The sequence below is a fragment of the Chelonoidis abingdonii genome, chromosome 2, assembly GCF_003597395.2.
Source record: "Chelonoidis abingdonii isolate Lonesome George chromosome 2, CheloAbing_2.0, whole genome shotgun sequence".
Taxonomy (NCBI): Eukaryota; Metazoa; Chordata; order Testudines; family Testudinidae; genus Chelonoidis; species Chelonoidis abingdonii.
The window spans coordinates 151,629,613-151,647,349 of record NC_133770.1 but is presented as its reverse complement, the minus strand read 5'-3'; the positions used below and the strand labels follow the sequence as shown (position 1 = coordinate 151,647,349).

General features: G+C 55.5%; 1 protein-coding gene across 2 annotated transcripts in view; it reads left to right on the top strand.

Moving 5' to 3' along the window:
- Positions 1-5,130: 5,130 nt before the first annotated feature.
- The window catches only part of CNNM4 (cyclin and CBS domain divalent metal cation transport mediator 4), a 51,784-nt gene continuing 39,177 nt past the window's right edge, over positions 5,131-17,737 (top strand). For both annotated transcript variants that reach the window (XM_032790351.2, XM_075062710.1), the window contains exon 1: positions 5,131-6,430. In XM_032790351.2, coding sequence (XP_032646242.2) covers positions 5,155-6,430 — 1,276 coding nt within the window. In that variant the 5' untranslated portion in view covers positions 5,131-5,154. The remainder of the gene's footprint in view (positions 6,431-17,737) is intronic.

The window sequence follows — 17,737 nt, the reverse complement described above, 5'->3', positions numbered from 1 at the left end:
GGCCCTAGCGCCCGCCCCCGCGCTTCTCATTGGCTGCAGGGAGCCCCCACCCCACTCCTCCATTGGCTCTCTCCAGGCACCGCCTACTGAGGCGAATCGTGATTCTGGTTGGTTGAGGAGCACACCCGTCACTGGGCCGAACTGCGCTAGCCGCGCGAAAGGCTCTGGGAAATGTAGTGCCTTCGCCGCTTCCGGGCACGGAGCTGCTTAAAGGAATCAGGTCCCCATTTCTCGGGGCAGGGGCTGCGGGCCCTGGGTCCCCAGCGGGACTGTGACACGCACGGCCACAGTTGCCTAGCGACATGGGGACAGCGGTGCCATGGTGACGGTGGTCTGGCGACAGGCACCGTAGTGATGCAGTGATGGGACCAAGCGTGGTGCTGGGGGCCAGAGGGTGCCCCGCCCTGACTGTGCCTCCCTGCCTCAGTTTCACCATCGAAATGTCACTGTTACTTCCGTGGCACTAGACATTGCTCAGCCCTCTCCCCCGCCCCCCACTTCTTGGAGCCTGTGCCCATCTCAGCAGTCACGATGCACTAACAGGCCCTTTTACACCGTCCATCGCTGCATCTCCCCCTGCGGCAGAGACCACAGCTCCCTGAGTGCTGGGTCAGTGTGACTGACCCCATTGTGTGTGGGGAAACTGAGTCACAGGGAGGAGGAAGGGCCTTGCCCTAAGGTAAATGATGGAGCTAGAGCCAGCTCTCCCACCCCCTAGTCCTGCTGGAGCACAGGGTGTCCATGCTGCGAGAGACTCCGCAGCATCAGCAGAGCTGTGGCTTGGGGGGGAGAGGGATGGGGTGGCCAAAGAGGAACCAGGCGCCATCACTGTGGTGTTCATGTCAAGAAGGGGAATAGAAATCATCTGATGCAGAACTTTCCTAGGGTTTCTCTGAACAGAAGTGCCAGCTGTTTCTTCCTAAGACCAGCTCCGTTGAGAAGCTGAAGAATGCTCTCCTTGGATGTAACGAGCAGCTCTGACAGGGACTGCCAGCCTCGCTCAGACCCAGCCTCTGCCAGTGCTCAGTGAACAGGCTGCCATAGCCCGGATCTTGGCATTGTTCAGCCTGGATAGGAAATGGGGCTGCAACATGCTGCTTTACTGTGGCAAGGCACCTTGAATGATGTCACTTGACTCCCATTTGTCCAGAGCTCACTCAGGCGTTGTGCAAACCATGTTGCTTATGCAGCTCTGCCAATGCCTTTTAAGCCTGATCTCCAGCACCAACTACCTGTTCCCTTCCTGAGCTCCCCCCACGCACTCTGCTCTGCTGATGCCCTTCAGAATCCTGACCCAATTACTCTGGTCCTGCATCCTAACGTAGTCTGCCTGTCCACCTCAAGCCTGACTCATGGCATCCCTTCCTGGTCTCACCTCGGCCCAGCCCTAAGCAGAGGTGGAGAACCAGCCAGACTAATCTCCACCCAGGAGCAGAGCCAGCCAGACTGATCTCCACGTGTGAATTAACCCAGGAGCCCAGCTCTCCAGCAATGATAGTCAAGGGCTGCATTAGCATCATGCATCTTCTTGCTCTTTCTGCCTGAGCCCAACAGCTCCCTCACAGGCAGTTATTTTGCTGGTCCTTGTTGCTATAGAAACACATTCCAGTGGACTATAGATTTCTGATGGTGAATTTGAGGTTACGGTTCCCAAAGGCAATGCATTAATTACTGCTTGCTTTTCTCTTGGCAAGAGCAGGAATGAGACCTGGCTCTTTCTGTTGCCTGCGGTTGGGTCACGGTAGTCTGAGACTGGGGAACAGAAGGAAAGGAGCAGTGTCAGGCCATCTGTAGCTAGGTCAGAGCTGCCCAGCGAGTGATCTCCTCTTCCTGATGTAATCGGGGGTGAAATCACCAGCGCAAGTTGGAGCGACACCAGCCCGAGCGAGAGGAAAATGAAGCCCAGCTGCTCTAGGATTGTGCACCTGGCAATGCTGGCAGAAGAAGTTCTTTACATCCGCCTGGAGTGCCTGAAGGAGCTCCTTGCGGCAATGGGTCCAAATATAGCTAGCACAGAGCCTGTGTTTATAGAAGGCCCTCGCACTAGTCTATGTGATCATTAAAGTCATGGGGAACTTTTTCTGGCTGGCAGTTAGAGCCCTGTTGGAAACTTTAAACTAGAAATCCATTTCCAGTCTTTAAAAGGGATATTTTTAACACGTTGTTAACTTGTTAACACGTTAACATGCACTGAGTTGTTCTGATAGAGTTGCAGTGGGTTATTATCGTAAGGCACTAGAGCAGTCACTAGGAGGAAGAGGCGGAGCCAGCTCTGGTTAAGTGGAGCAAACGTAATGCTGGGCATCAGGACTCCTGGGTTCTACACCTACTTGTGCCCTTTCTGTGAGTCCATCACTGTTGCCGGGCCCAGAACAAACCCTGGGTGCAGTTTCTGGTAGAAGAGAGGAATCAGAACTGGTCTCCTTGTCCCCTGGAAAAGCTGCATGAAACCCCCTGCTGGAGGTGAAGAACTGGGGCTTGATTGCAGTGCTGACCCTGGGGTCATTATATTGTTTGTGAGCCAAGTAGGCATTCCCACCACCCACTGTCCTGTCTTTGAAAGTCTCTGACTCACTAGGTTTTGTTTCGTTGCATCATACACTGACATGACTCTCCTGGAGTGCTGTAACCCCAAGCTCACCTGGTAACTGAGCACTGTCACTCTGGGGTTCAGTGAATGAGCCATCTAATCACTAGCCCCACAGAATTGCCTTCATTCAAACATCCCATTCCCATCACGTCCCCACACAGGCCTGCTTTGTGCAACTCAACTTTATTCAGCTGACAGGCACCAGTGACTGGGCAAAGCCGCTAAGGGCCATGGGCTGTTTAAAAATACTGAGGAACTTGTGTCAAGGGACCAACCAGGTTGTTTCCTCTCTAATCATTCAGGGTCAGATTGAGCTGATCTGATGCGCCTGGTAGGGCTGTTGCCCTTCTCTACCAGCTACCTGGGGCCAGCACTGAAGAGGGACTTTGCTCAACAAGGCAGCATCAAAGCTGTTAAAGGAGAAGTGCGCTCTGTGCTGAGCTGGCTAAACTCTTTATGTATTAAAGTGCTCTGAGCAGAACAAGCTTCCGTCGTTCAATATTCAGTCCGAGATGGGAACTGCCGGTACTTGGGCAAACGATCCAGTTGGTTTGGCTGGGTCTGTCTGAGTGCCTTTGGGCCATCTGCCGAGATGCTTTTATTAGTGACTTCTTGTACATCTGTCCTGTTCACTAACTCCTGACTTACCGCCACCCCCCTCTCTGCCTCCTGAAGTGGAGGTACGAGGCATGTTACCTAGCCAGGGCTCTTTGTTCTCCGGGGTGGAGGTGCAGCCTCCTGGCAGAAGTCAGCATGTCTTAGCCCCGTTCCAAAGTCAGTAATTACATTCCACCTCTTTACATCCCTCCTGCAGTTTATTTGGGTACAGAATTTCCTTCAACTTCCTTCCTACAGCCTGATTCAAACCAGGCTGAGTGTCTTCAAATCCCCTTTAAAGGGAGTTGAGGATGGTCAGTACTGCACAGACTTGAGCGCCTAAACTGTTCCTAGTGTTAGTATGAGCTGTTAAACAGCTCAGATGTTCCACCCCAGAGATAGCTGCATTTCAGGCCCGGTAGGAGTGACCACTGTGTGCTTTGTTATAACAGTTTGCAAAGCAGTCTAGGATCCTCCAGGGATGGAGTACAATCTAGAATTGCAAGATATTTATAGACCCCTTCACATGCCAGCATTACCCAGCGGCACGGTGCCAGGTGCACAATGCAGGTTTTCTCTGATGCTACAATAGGGAGCTATTTCTGCATGCTGTTTGGAGGACAATTGCCTCTGCTGTAATGTGTCTGTTACAAAACCCACCGCAAGGAATGCAAAGAAATGCACCTTGGAAAACAAAATCCCAACTATACATATCAAATGATGGGGTCTAAATTCGCTGTTACCACTCAAGAAAGAGCTCTTAGAAACAATCTGAAAACAGTGGCAGTCAAAAAAGTGAACAGAATGCTGGGCATCATTAAGATAGTAAGACAGAAAATACCATATTGCCTCTGTATAAATCCATGGAACGCCCACATCTTGACTAGTGTGTGCAGATGTGGTCGCCCCATCTCAAAAAAAGATATATTGGAATTGCAAAAGGTTCAGAAAAGGGCAACAAAAACGATTAGGGGTATGGAACAGCTTCTGTGTGAGGAGAGATTAAGAAGACTGGGACTTTTCAGCTTGGAAAAGAGATGACTAAGGGGGGATATGACAGAGGTATATAAAATCATGACTGGTGTGGAAAAAGTAAATCAGGAACTCTTATTTACTCCTTCTCATAACACGAGAGAGATTGAAGGCTGCAGGATGATGCTGGGCAAGCCGCCACAGTGTCGTCCCCTTCCTGTGTTTACTGACTCCTGTGTTTTATGGCAAATTGTAAAAGTCATGAATCAACAAAAGGAAACAAGGGGCAAAGAGAAGAAAATTCCATGCAGTGGGTGGGTCATGATGTGGGGGGGGTTTAAGAGGCATGAGTCCCCTGCCGCGCCCTAGAGAGTATCATCATGTCCCTCTGTAGGCAACTAGCCCCCATGTTAACTATGGGATAGCATTTTACACCCAGGGCAGAGAGGCTTAGGCATGGCAGGGCTGCCTCAAAGGACCCACCACCATATATCCCTACACCCCCTTCCCTACCCCCTAAGAATCACCCTCGCCCCATAACAGCCCTCCCCCGCCCCAAGTATACCCACCCACAGCACAACCCCACAACCGGCCGCCTTCCCTCCGCACGTCACACTGCCCATAACACCCCACCCACGAGAATCCCGCCCCCCCCATGTCCGCCCACTCCCGGCTCCACTCCCAGGACGGGCGGCCGACGCCCCTTAAGCTCCCAGCCGGCGCCACCTAAGGCGCGCAGGGGGCGTGGCCTGGGGCGTGGCCTGCCCAGGGGGCGGGCCGACCGCGGCGGGTGACGTGCGCGCCGCCAGCCCAAGCACGGCGCGGTTGTGCCTTGCGCAAAGCGGGCGAGGCGCGGGGCGAGCGAACATGGCGCTGGGCTGTGCGGGGTGCGGCGTGCGGGCGCTACTGGGGGCTGGCGCTCGCGCTCCCCCTGGCGGCGGGGCCGGGCCCGCCCGACACAGCGCAGCAGCAGCAGCAGCAGCGTGATCCTGGGCATGCGGCTGGAGCGCACCAGCAAGCCCGCGGCCGCGGCGCCCGACGGGGGCGTCATCCAGGTGACCGAGGACAGCGAGGTGCAGCTGCGGCTCTTCGGGCTGGACATCGGGCCGCACACCGGGGCCCTGGTGGCCTTCGCCGATCTGGATGCCAGGGCCGGTGCCAACGCCAGCGCCCGCGCCAACGCCAACACCAGCTGCCCCCTGCACACCCAGGACCTGGTGGTGCAGCCCAACATGAACGACACGCACAACACCTCGGGAGTGCTGCACGTGCAGGTGCAGCCCCTGCGCAAGAATGAGCGGGCCAAGATCTACGTGCTGTGCACCAGGCGTGACCTTGGCCAGCCCTGGCTGCGGCACGAGGGCAGGGACGGCCGCCTCATGGTGCTGGAGGAGAAGAAGTTACTGCTGCCCCTCTGGTTCCAGGTCATTCTCATCCTCTGCCTCCTTGTGCTCTCCGGCATGTTCAGTGGCCTCAACCTGGGCCTCATGGCGCTGGACCCCATGGAGCTGCGCATCGTGCAAAACTGCGGCACCGACAAGGAGAAGCGCTACGCCCGCAAGATCGAGCCCATCCGCAGGAAAGGCAACTACCTGCTCTGCTCCCTGCTGCTGGGCAACGTGCTGGTGAACACCACCCTCACCATCCTGCTGGATGACCTGATCGGCTCCGGCTTAGGCGCCGTCATTGCCTCCACCATTGGCATCGTCATCTTCGGCGAGATCGTACCGCAGGCGCTCTGCTCCCGGCACGGCCTGGCCGTGGGCGCCAACACCATCGGCATCACCAAGTTGTTCATGCTGGTGACATTCCCCCTCTCCTTCCCCATCAGCAAGCTCCTGGATTGCATCTTGGGCCAGGAGATCGGCACCGTCTACAACCGTGAGAAGTTGGTCGAGATGCTGAAGGTGACAGAGCCCTACAACGACCTGGTCAAGGAGGAACTCAACATGATCCAGGGAGCGCTGGAGCTCCGGACCAAGACAGTGGAGGATGTCATGACGCCGCTTCACGATTGCTTCATGATCAACAGCGACGCCATCCTGGACTTCAACACAATGTCAGAGATCATGGAAAGCGGCTACACCCGCATCCCTGTCTATGAGGAGGAGCGCTCCAACATCGTGGACATCCTCTACGTCAAGGACCTGGCCTTTGTGGACCCAGACGATTGCACCCCCCTCAAGACCATCACCAAGTTCTACAACCACCCAGTCCATTTTGTCTTCCACGACACCAAGCTAGATGCTATGCTGGAGGAGTTCAAAAAGGGTAAGCCAGCCCAGGCTGGGTTCTTCTTGTTCCGCTATTGTCTTGAGGCGGGGCTGGAGCACTAGGGCAGTAGGTGTGAGGCATTAGTGGGCAGAGGGAGGAATGCCAGGGGGCTGTGACTAGAGGAACAGTGAGAAAGGAAACTCTAGGCTGACCATCACTGGAGACTTTCCACCACCGGGTTCAGTTACACCAGTGCAAATCCAGAGACATCCCTGCTAACCTGAGTGGAGTTAGATCAGGGAGTTGACATCTAGTGACATCTGCCAGAGGTGTCTTCTCCCAATGGGAAGTGCTAGAGTCCCAGGCACCTGGGGTGTTTAAAACTAGACTAGATCAACCATTTGCAAATATGCTGCGAGGACCAATTCTGAGCTGGGACCAGTGAAGATGAACTAGATGGCCCCTAGTAGGGGCAACATGTCCATCTCCAGCTTCTATGACATGTACCGGCTGCAGCTCCCAGGGGAAGGGATGCACTCCTTCCCGACTGTTTAGCAGTGAGGATATTTAAAACCGAGCACTGTGGGGGAGGGAGAGACTTCTATTTATATCGAGACGAGGCAAATTCTGTTCAATGCAAAAATTTAGAAATACTTTGTCTGCAAAAAAGGCTGGTTTATTCTCTGATCAGCATCCCCAGAGACCCATTCATGGGCACTGATGGATTCCTTAGGCCTCAGATGGAGGTTTTGCTCTAAAAAGTTTCAGAAAGCTAATATTTACATAAAATATTATATGTGCACACAGCCTTTGTTTGGGGTTTTATTGGTATCTGGAGCTAACCACTTCCCCACGTGTTTGCAACCCAAACATTGCAGGACCCGCTAAAGCAGAGAACCTGAAAGTGAAACTGATGTAGGAGTGCCAATGAAATTGAGGAATCTGTTTTCTTTCTGCATTTCATTCCAGTGGGACAACAAAGTGTGTGTGGAGGGTCAAGTTGTGTCTCGGGGGGGTGGGGGGTGGGGGGGTCAGTTTAGTGTTTTTTTTTATCATTTTGGATGTTGTTAGCCCAGGGAAGCAAATGTCTTTACTCAAATATGGGGTTTTTAACTTGGTAATGTCTCTTTAATTCAGACTGGGGGTGATTTTATTATTTGTGTTTGAGCATTCCTGGTGCCAGGTGAGCCAAGTGCATGTCAGAGACTCGGGGTTCAGCCAGCATGAAAGGGTGGGGGGTCCAAGACAGAAGTGCTCCCCCCTCATGCTGTCCCTTAGATGGCACTTCTGTGTAATGTGCTGAGGGGGGTCCCTGTGTTCAATCTGCAGCTTGTGTTACTGTGTAAACCAGAAAGTCAAAGCAACAAATTGCTTGTATGCCCCTTACCACTCCCTCCACCCCCCAGCAATGGCAGTGCTCAGAGCTTCTAAATATGGGTCACTCTCTAGCCTCCGTATATGTGGGGCAGGACTTGAGCCCACCAGCGGTGCGGTGACTGGGACAGTTAACTAGCTTTGCTCTCCAGCTTAGCGGGAGGAGACGCAAACAAGCCAGGAAGCGCTGCATGTTGTCATCTGATCTCTTTCCAGTCTAACAGCACTTGCAGGGTGCCCCTGGGCACCAGGGTCACTCTGCTGCCTTCGATGTTACCCGCTGGACCCAGTGGTTCCATTCAGCAGACTCAGGGCCCTGGCAGTGCGCTGCAGAGACGCTTTGGAAGCGAGTCAGCTCTGGCCCAGAGTCCTGGCAATGCGATGCCTGGTTTGGGGCCTGTGCACAGAGGGGGGAGTTGTCACGCTCCAGTTCCTGATGGAAAGGGGTCCAGCCCCTCCCCACCAGCACCCGAGGACAGTCAGAGCAACGAGTCCAACATCTGAGCAGGCCATGGAGACAGAAGTCCCCTCTCACCCTAGGCCTTAGTGCTTTGTTTGTGTCTCCTGGGAGTAGCTCCAGCAGGGGCATCCCAGTCTGTTTGGGGCTTGATCTGTGTTTGTTCTGTGTTGTGGAGGTTTTGTCCTTGTGCTGACCCCACAGCCAGGCTGGCAGGGCTGGGGCAGGCGATGCTGTCAAGCCTGCAGCCTTGTGGGCACTGCACTCCGAGAGTCCCACCCCAGGCAGCACAGGACGAAACACTGGGACCATGTTTACTGCTTCTTATTCAGCAGCACGGGGCTGCGAGTCTGCAGGGATCACCTGAGCCTGCTGGGGAACCTGGTGGGAACATATTACCCACGTTCCCCCTCCCAGCTGAACAGGAATCCACTCTACCTGTTACCCCCCTCCCTCCCCAACCACAGGCCCAGCTCGCTCACATTGTAGTGAAAGGGACTTTTCCCCTTGGCTTTGAAGGGAGCAGGATTGGGACCCTTGCCAGTCCCCTTCCTCCCCAGGCCAGGCAGCGATGGAGGTGGGGAGAGACTTGTTTGCTAGAAGCGTCGCTGGGGCACTGCCAGTTAGCGCCTGAAAATCTGGAAGCTGCCACTGTGCCAGGGCCCCGGTGCCTGCCCTGTTCACCCCCGTGATGGGCACCATGGACACGTGACGTGGGTCTGGTTTGAGGTTGGGACAGGAGCTCAGGTCACTTTCATCTGATCCCTTGTCCCCTCTGGGTTTGGTTCTGGCTCTATCGCCTGAAATCCAGATGCAGCCTCCCGTCTGGGCTTTTCTGCTCAGCTGGTCCAGGCGTGGTTCGCGCTGCACGTTGGACCCAGTGAACCTGGTTCCCGCCTGCCCCGCCTGGCAGTGGCGAGAGGCTGACAGGAGTTTGCACAGTGAGAGCACTTGGGGGAACGGTCACATGGGTCTCTGGAGTCCCCACGCCCCAACAAGAGCCTGTGCAGGCATGCACCCCTGAGGCACTATTGTGTGTGTTCTGGGGCCGAGGGCATGGGACAGGTCACACCCCGGCCACGCTACCCCCATGACGCCAGGCAAGGCCTCAGTCCAGCCAGCTGAAAACCTCACTGAGCTGCAGCTCTGGCCACAGACTTCCCTGGAAGGGGAGGAGAGGGGTTATGAGCCCCTGAATGTCAATATCCCCAGTCTTCCCCACCCCCCCTTAAAAAACCTAAGTCAAGGAATTAATGGCTAAGCTTCAGATTTACTCAGCCCCGCCTGCTGGACAGGACGGTGGCTTGTTAAAGCACAGACCCAGCCTCCCACTGGAGCCTCTTGCTGCTTTTTTTAATTATTTGGGGGACATAATTGGCCCAGGGTTGAGCCCATGTGAAGATCAAGCTCCTTTCTCCTTCCCCCGGAAATCGGTCCCACAAGGGTGGGGTGAGGCCCCTAGCAAAGTCAGGACCCTTCTGCCAACTTGCTGGGGTCCCTGGACAAGTTCCCACCCTCTCTGTCCCTAGCGACCCAGAGCCCCCTCTCAGGGAGCATGTGCTCTGAGATCCTCGGCTGGGCGGGGCTCGAGAATGGCCATGGGTTAATGTCCGTGATTGAGGGTCTGTCCACACCTACGGCTGGCCGGGCTTGTGAGGCATTTGGGCCAAGGGGCTGTTAAAGTGCAGTGTAGATGTCCTGTGCTAGGACCCTGCAAGGCAGGAGGATCCCAGAGCTCAGGTCTGAGCCTGGGTGTCTAACAACCCTACAGTCCGGGCCAGCCATGGGGGTGGAATTGCTGTGTGAGGTTCCTGCTGTGCGATGTGGGGCGAGCGCCCGCTAGGAAAACATACTCACTTTGTAGAGGGCTGTGGAAGCTCTTGCAGGTTTTTTCTCCCTTTACCCCTGAGGCCTTGTGGGGCAGGGGCTCCTCACTCCAGCTGTGGCTGAAGCTCTCTTGCGCCCATGCCCTGCACCTCGAGGGCAGCACAAAGCACTCCCCCCACCGCCACCCGGGGCTGCTCCGGGGTGCAGCCAGGCCCTGGTGGGCTGAGGATCTCGGGAGCTTGGCTCTGCTCTCTCTCAGTGGCAGAGTGACAGGTTGCAATCGACTGCTGGGCTGGCTGACGTTTTCTGAGCTTGATCCTCAAGGGGAGATGAAAGGCCTTTAACAATAAATACCCTCTTGCCTTTGGGTTTCCCCTCGGGTGCAGAGAGTACGCAGCCTTCAAGCCACCATATGTGAACCCCGGTTCCTCGTCGTCCTCTCTGCCCCAGCCCTGCTAAAGTGGGCGAAAGCTTCTCAGTTCACATTAAGATCCTGCTCCACCATCACATCTGGCACCTTTTTATGTCACCCCACCACTGCCTGCCCTCCTTGTCACCCATTCTTCTCTGGGCACTGATCCGTGCCCCCCATTGGATCTCCTTGCCCTCCTTCATCTCTGTATTGATTACATCCCTTGCCATTGATCTGAGAACATCCTCCCCATCCGCCACTCCTCACCACAATGCTTATCTGGCCCCCATGGCGGTAGTATCTGAGTTTCTCACAATCCTCCCTACACTGATCTTTGCAGTGCCATGAGGCTGGGCAGGGCTGTTCTCCTGCTTTACAGTCACGCAGCAGGGGCCCAGAGAGACTAAGTGACTTGCCAAGGTCGCCCAGGGAGTCTGTGGCAGAGCAGGGGATTGATCCGGGTCTCCCAAACTCCAGCCAGGCTCCTTGACCTCTGGCCTGTCTAGCCTAAGTCTTGGTTCTTTGCACATTCAGTTCTCTCCTCTCCAGTCTCTTCTCTGTTCTGCGCCATTTCCCAGTTCGGGCTGTCCTCCCCTTCCCACACCACTCTGTGTGCTTCAGAAAAGAGATCTGGTGAATTTCGCTTTGCTGCTGGCTCCTGGAGCAGAGCAGGAAAGCTAAGGGTGGGTGCTGGTGTCCTTTACCAGCTCGTCCTCGGCCACTTTCAGCCCTGCCCCGAGGAAGGAGACTTCGTGTCTCTTGCACCTTCAGATGTACCTCAGATCGCTGTGAATCAGCCTTGCAAAATCAGCTGCAGCCCAGGGGCAAAAACCAGGGGGCGCTGGTGAATATTTGTATTAGCATTGCAAATCACTCCTCACCTCTCCAGTTCCTGGTCCTGGGTCAGGCAGGAAAGTGGAAGCTCACAGAGCATCTGTAAATACTATTTACTCTTCTAACACCATCCTAAAGTCATGCAGGAGCATTTCTTTTCCCTCATGTAGCAGTGAGTTCCACAGGCTGACTCTGCACTGGCATGGGGAAGGGCACAATAGATCACTGTTAAACTTCTTGACTTCCCAGTTCATCAGCTGTCCCCCTGCTCTCCCTTCCTGGGGCTAACAGCACGGTGGCATCTTCCATCCTGTCTCCATAGTCCAAAACCTGCAAGGTTACTGTGATATCCCCCCTCACTTGTCTCTTCTGCAGACTAAACAAGCCAAATTCCCTCAGCCTCTCCTCAAGTCATGTGCTCCAGCCCCTTAATCATTTTTGTTGCCTTCCGCTTTTGTTGACTCCCTCCAATTTGTCCACGTCCCTTCTGTAGTGTGGGGCCCAAAACTGGACGCAATACTCCACATGTGCCCTCACCAGGGCGAATAGAGGGGAATGGTCACGCCCCTCGATCTGCTGGCAATGCTCCTACTAATGCAGCCCAATGTGCCGTTGGCCTTCTTGGCAACAGGAGCACACTGCTGACTCATATCCAGCTTCTTGTCCACTGTAATCCCCAGGTCCTTTACCAAACACCTGTCTGTGAGCTTGCGGGGTCAGAAGACATTGGATCTGCTCTGGTCTGGGATGAGGGATTGCGCTGCTCAGCGTCCTTTTGGGTGGGCACGTTCCCACACACAGACGTTTGAGTGCGCTCAGGCAGAACTGTGGGCTGGATGCAGGAATGGGGCAGGGACAGCGGGGGCTCTGGCTATTTGACCCCTGCTAGTCTGCCGGCTGTGTGAAATCCTGCCTTCAGGGCAGCCCGGGCAGAAGGGGCCATTTCTGAGGCAGTATTTGGTCTGCGAGTTGCTGGGTGGGCAGTGGCCAGAGCTGTCAGCTGGGCGGGGTCTGGTGCTGTGGAGGACCCACGATCTGCAGAGAACTGGCTGATCAAATAGCGATAATAATAGCCACAGGGCTGGCTCCGCTTCTGGGGCCTGATGCAAAGCCCATTGGGTCCCTGGGAACCTTTCCATGGGCCTCAGGGGGCTTTGGATCAGGCCCCCCTTTCCAGTTGCATGAAGACATGGTCACACGCTGGCGGCTTCCTGGGTGCTGCGTCCACGTGAGCAGTTGCTGCTGCTGCCCCAGGGCTTGTGCGAGGAGGGGAGGTGGCCCCAGGGCTTGTTGTGCGAGGAGGAGAGGTGGCTTTTGGGCATGCAAGGAGGGGAGGTGGCCCCAGGGCTTGTTGTGTGAGGAGGGGAGATGGGAGGTGCCCACCTGACGATCTGTCTCAGAATGCGCCGCCCACGGTGAGAAGGTGAGAGGAGGCCTGGCTGAGGTGGGCAGAGTGCAGGTGAGACAGGTCAAAGCGCGCAGCACCCAGAGGGGAGCTCGGCTTCCCTGGCACGTCCCTTCCCAGCCAGGGCAGCCGGCACCATGGTGGGTTCTGCTCTCCTTCCTCCTCGTTGCACTCAGCTCAGAGACTTGCTACAGCTGGAAATCCAGGCAGGCTGCACTGTGTCCGAACGATGCTTTAACCCTTTCCCACCTCCCGCCCTCACTGAACTCCAGCCTTGCCTGGGTGCACCTTGTTATGCTCCCCCAGCTGCCGTGCTCTGGGAGGAGGAAATGGAGGGGCAGCTTCTTCTGTCACAGCCCCCTGATAACACTCGCCATCCAGGATTGCTCCTGACCTGCCCCCGACCTGCAGAGTTTGCTCCAGTCCACCTCAGCCAAATGTGGTATACGTGGCCGAGAATGAGATCAGTCTCTGAGCAGTGGGCAGATCCTGCCTCCTGCCAGCTCCAGGGGCTCTGGGTCCTCAGAGTGCAGTATTCCTCTGCACACAGAGCCTTGCGTCAGCAGGGGGTGAATGAAGCCCTGGCTGTATCTGCATAATGAATACACTGTGCGTTCCTTTGGCCAGGATGGGCTGGGCTGGGGGTCTCCCAGGGGCACCGGCACAGGGTTACAAACAGCTAATAGTGCTTCTGATGATGATCAATGATCTGGAAGAAAACAAAATCATCCTTGAGAAAGCTTGCAAGTGACACACACGTGGCAGGAGTGATAAATAGCGACAGGGCCAGGGCGCTGCTACAGAGTGATCTGGATCGTTGGGTGAGCTGGGTGCAAGCAGTGTGTGCTTTAATACGGCTAAGTGTAAATGTGCACGTCTGTGAACAAGGAGTGTCAACCGGACTGACAGGCTGGGTACTCTCTCCTGGGAAGCAGGGACTCTGGAATCAGCTTGACTTGAGGTCCCAGTGCGATGCTGTGGCCAAAAGAGCTAATGCAATTGTGGAATGCGTAATCAGGAATCTCGAGAAGGAGCAGAGAGGTGATTTTTTTCCCCCTTACTTTGGCCCTGGTGCGAGTGCTGCTGGGATCTGGTGCCCACAATTGAGGAGAAGTGTTGATAAATTGGAGGGGGGGCAGAGAAGAGCCATGAGAATGATTAAAGGATTAGAAAACCTGCCTGAGAGTGAGAGACTCGAGGAGCACAGTGTATTTCGCTTACCAAAGAGAAGGTTCAGCGGTGACTGGATCACAGCTTATAATTATCTACACAGGAAACAAAGATTTGATATTGGGCTCTTCAGTCTATCAGCGGAAGGCCTAACATGATCCAGTGGCTGGAATTTGAATCTAGGAAAATTCAGACTGGAAATAAGGCACACATTTTTAACAGTGAGAGTCACTACTCACTGGAACAACTTAGCAAAGATCATGGTGGATTGCACCGTTGGCAGTTTTCAAATCAAGACTGGCTGTTTTTCTAACAGATCTGCACTAGGGGTTATTGTGGGGCAGGTCTCTGGTCTGTGGTCTGCAGGGGGTCAGACGAGATGGTCTTTTTTGGCTTTGGAATCTCTAGTCTGTGACCCTAGGGAGCTGCATGGAGAAAGGCGCATGACTTGGGGTCCTGAGGTTACGGCGAGGATGAAAAGTTGGAATTGAGAACAGCTTCCTGCCAGCGAGGTCTGTTAGACTTTCAGATCCTCTACCCATTCCTTGGGGTGTTTAAAGCGTTGGAGAATGGATCTCGCAGTGTGTCCTGGGACCCGGCTGGATGGGACCCAGTGGGGCTGTTTCCATCTGCGACCCTTGCGAGAGGAGAGTTTGTTCTCAGCCATCAGAGCTGTTCAGCATCCCGAGGCCGAGGGCAAGGGGGGCAGCACCCAGCTGGTGGGAGCTGTTGTAGCCTCCGCAGTCACTTGGCCTGTGCCAACGGAGAGCAGCTGAGGCTCAGCCGCAGTTCTCAGGAGCTTGGCGTGGCCTGCGGGCAGCCCTGAGTCCTCCCTCACTTACACATGCTGCTCCTGCCCAGGTGCCAGGACATGGCTCGGATTCACCTGTGGCCGTAACTCCTCCCTTCCCAAAGCAGAAATGGGCGGGGCCCCTTCATCCTGGCACTGATTGGCTGAGCCAGGGAAAGTGCCTGCGACCCTGTGGCTGAGTGGGGCCTGGCGGTAAAGGCAGCCTGGGCCCCAAATCCCTGGGTTGTTGTGTGTGTTACAATCCCCTTGTCACTTGTGTCGGCCAAGTGTCCAGTCCATTTGCACAGATGCCCTGGGTGCCCATCCCCTCCTGCCCCGTTATTTCATTGTCTCCCTGCAGTTCTCCCTGATTCCTCCCATGCCAGGGGCTCTGTGTGCCCCCCCAAACATGGGCCCCCTCTTGCCTCCACACACCCCGACCCCTCCCAATCATTGTTATGTGACTGGGAGTTAAGTCACAGGGTGCTGGCCTGTGAAACCTGGAGTGGGATGGGCAGAGGAGCTCGGCTGCTGTGCTGGGAGGCAACAGTGGCTAGGGTCAGCCCTTGATTGACCATAGACAATTGCAGAGGTGCTCGATGCTGGGGCTGTGCTAATGAGTTGGCAGGGGCTCCGTGTGCCTCTCAGCACCCTCTTTTGACTTGCTGATTTCCCCCTATCAATCCCTAGGACATAGCCTGAAATTGTGGCATCCAGTAGCCTTGTTACAGACAGATCCAGGTGTCTCTGACGGGGCCTAGTGCTTCCTCCTCTCCCGCCCCCCCCGCCCCCCCGACACCATGCACGGAGCCTGGGGCCCTGCTTTGGCAGCAGGAGCAGTGATCCCAAAGAGCCTGCAGCTGTTCTCCCAGCCAGGAGAGGAGCTGTGCAGGCTGTAATTGGGAGCTCCTGGGTTTCTCTCTGGGGTGAGGCACCGGTGCTAATGTGACCACTTCTTGCACTGCTCCTGGTGTCCATCAGGATCAGGCACCACATGGACTCCCAGCCCCTTCCCCAGTTGCAGTTGTGTTGAATGTTCCCTGCAGAAATAGAAGTGCATTACTGTGTGGGGCTTAGTGCAGCAGCACCGTCTATCGCTCGGACCCCACGAAGAGCTGGGCTTGGGCACTGTGTCTCTGTGCCGGTGCCTGCCAGGTGAGGCAGCTTTGTTCCTCATGCTATCAGCTGCCTACCACACCAGTCTGCCAGTGCCGTTTTCTGTCCTGCAGGGTTGTGCGCTGCAGGGCTACTGGGCACTGTGGTTGCTCTGATGGGTCGCGCCAGAGTAAGGTGGGCAGTGTAGAGGAAACACAGCGGGTGGGAAATGTACCGAGCACCTGGTGGGAAGAAAGGTGAAGCTGGTGGCTCTCCCTGCCCCCTGGCTGAGGGTGCCCTTCTCAGACTGAGCTTTTGGCAAGTACGGTTCTGAGTAACTGGAAGCCCCTCACCCCACCCCAGGCCTCCTCTAGCTGCTGGAAGGGAGAAGTCGCTTTTTCTCTCCTTCCTGATGGAGCAGGAGAGGTCCCCACTAAGGCGCTGCCACTGGCTGGCTATGAGACTCCTCGTGCCTCAGTTTCCCATCTGGGCAGCGGGGAAACTGATGCTGACGAGTGTTGGGATCTCAGCTGCCCAGTGCTAGAGAAAAGCTGGGGATTGTCCCTGGGAATTCAGCGCTCTCTGAATGACGTCGGCATGGGGCCTGCGTCAAGGCTATGTGTTGGGAAGATCCATTTTCCCCTCTCTGCCCTGGCTCAGTGCTGAGCTGGTCCCTGTGCATCACTTCTTGTCAGTGCGTGTGAGAGCAGGGTGCCGAGACGGGGAGCCTCACCTCATGGGGGGCAGACCAAAGGGCAAACCGAGAGGTTCGGCAGGGGAAGGAGGAGGAGCTAATGCCGATGGAGAAGGGTGTGCAGACCCAGGCAGGTGAGAGAGGGTGTTGTCTAGTCTGTGCAAACACCCTGCCGAGGCTGACTGCCCCGTCCCGTGGGGATGGACCTTCCTGCCAGCCCCAGGGTGGTTGCTTTTTATTGTTTTCCTCTCTGCCCGGCAGCAGCTTTTCCAGTATGGCAGGCTCAGCTGGTGTGGCTGGCAGGGCGAGCGAGCAGGTTCCCTGCTTCCTCGTGGCGAGGGGGCTGAGGGAGGGACACCAGGGTTGGGGGTGAATAGGAGAGCTTGGGAAGATTGCCAGCCATGTGTTGATAGCAGATGGAGTCCCGGTCCCACTCCTGACTCGCTGAGTGACCTTTAGGGGAGACATTTCCTTGCTATGCCTCTGTGTCCACGTGACCTGTAAAGATAAGGCACCCATCACCTCCAGCTCATGTCTGTGAGGTGCAACCCCGGCTGACCAAGGCATCCCTTTGTCCTCGGGCTCGTTCACCGTTTCCATGGACTCCTTGCTCCAAAGTGTGGCTGGTGTCTATGGAGAACGTTGCGACTTGCTCTGGGGCTAATGCGGCAGCTGGTTCTGTTTTAAAGGTGAATTTTTGAACCCTCCCAAATCCAGGAGCACCACGGGCCAGGCGAGCACGGGTGCTGCAAGCTGAGATCACTTGGCAAAGAGGCTGCTGAGATACAGCCCCCCAACCTTTCCTCCAATGCCCTGTTTCCCAGACCTGAGGAAGACTCCGTGCAGCTCGAGTATTCATCTCTCTCCGCAGAAGTTGCTTCAATAAAAGATCTCACCTCCCACATCTTGTCTCTAATATCCTGGGACCAACATGGTCACATGACTGTGTTTTCTGAAATGTCAGCTTTCTGACCGTCCTTTTGTGCACAAACACAGAGAGATCTAGAGGCAAAACTCCCATGAAACTCATCCCGCGGGGCTGGTGCTGCGGAGATCCAGCACCTGGTACCAAGAACAAGCTACAAAGGCTCGTCGTTATCAAGTCATTCACCTTTTGTTTCTTGTATGCTGGACCGTGAATTGAATGCCAGCACAGTGCAGAGGGAGGCCTCTTGCCAACAGAGCCTGTTTTCTAGGGGAGCATGCACTTGGCTGGAGACCGAGAGTCCATGTGTGTTCTGCTAACTGCTATTCATGTTTTGTGCCCTTCATAACCCTGGTTTTTAACCCATTTGTAACGTAGAGA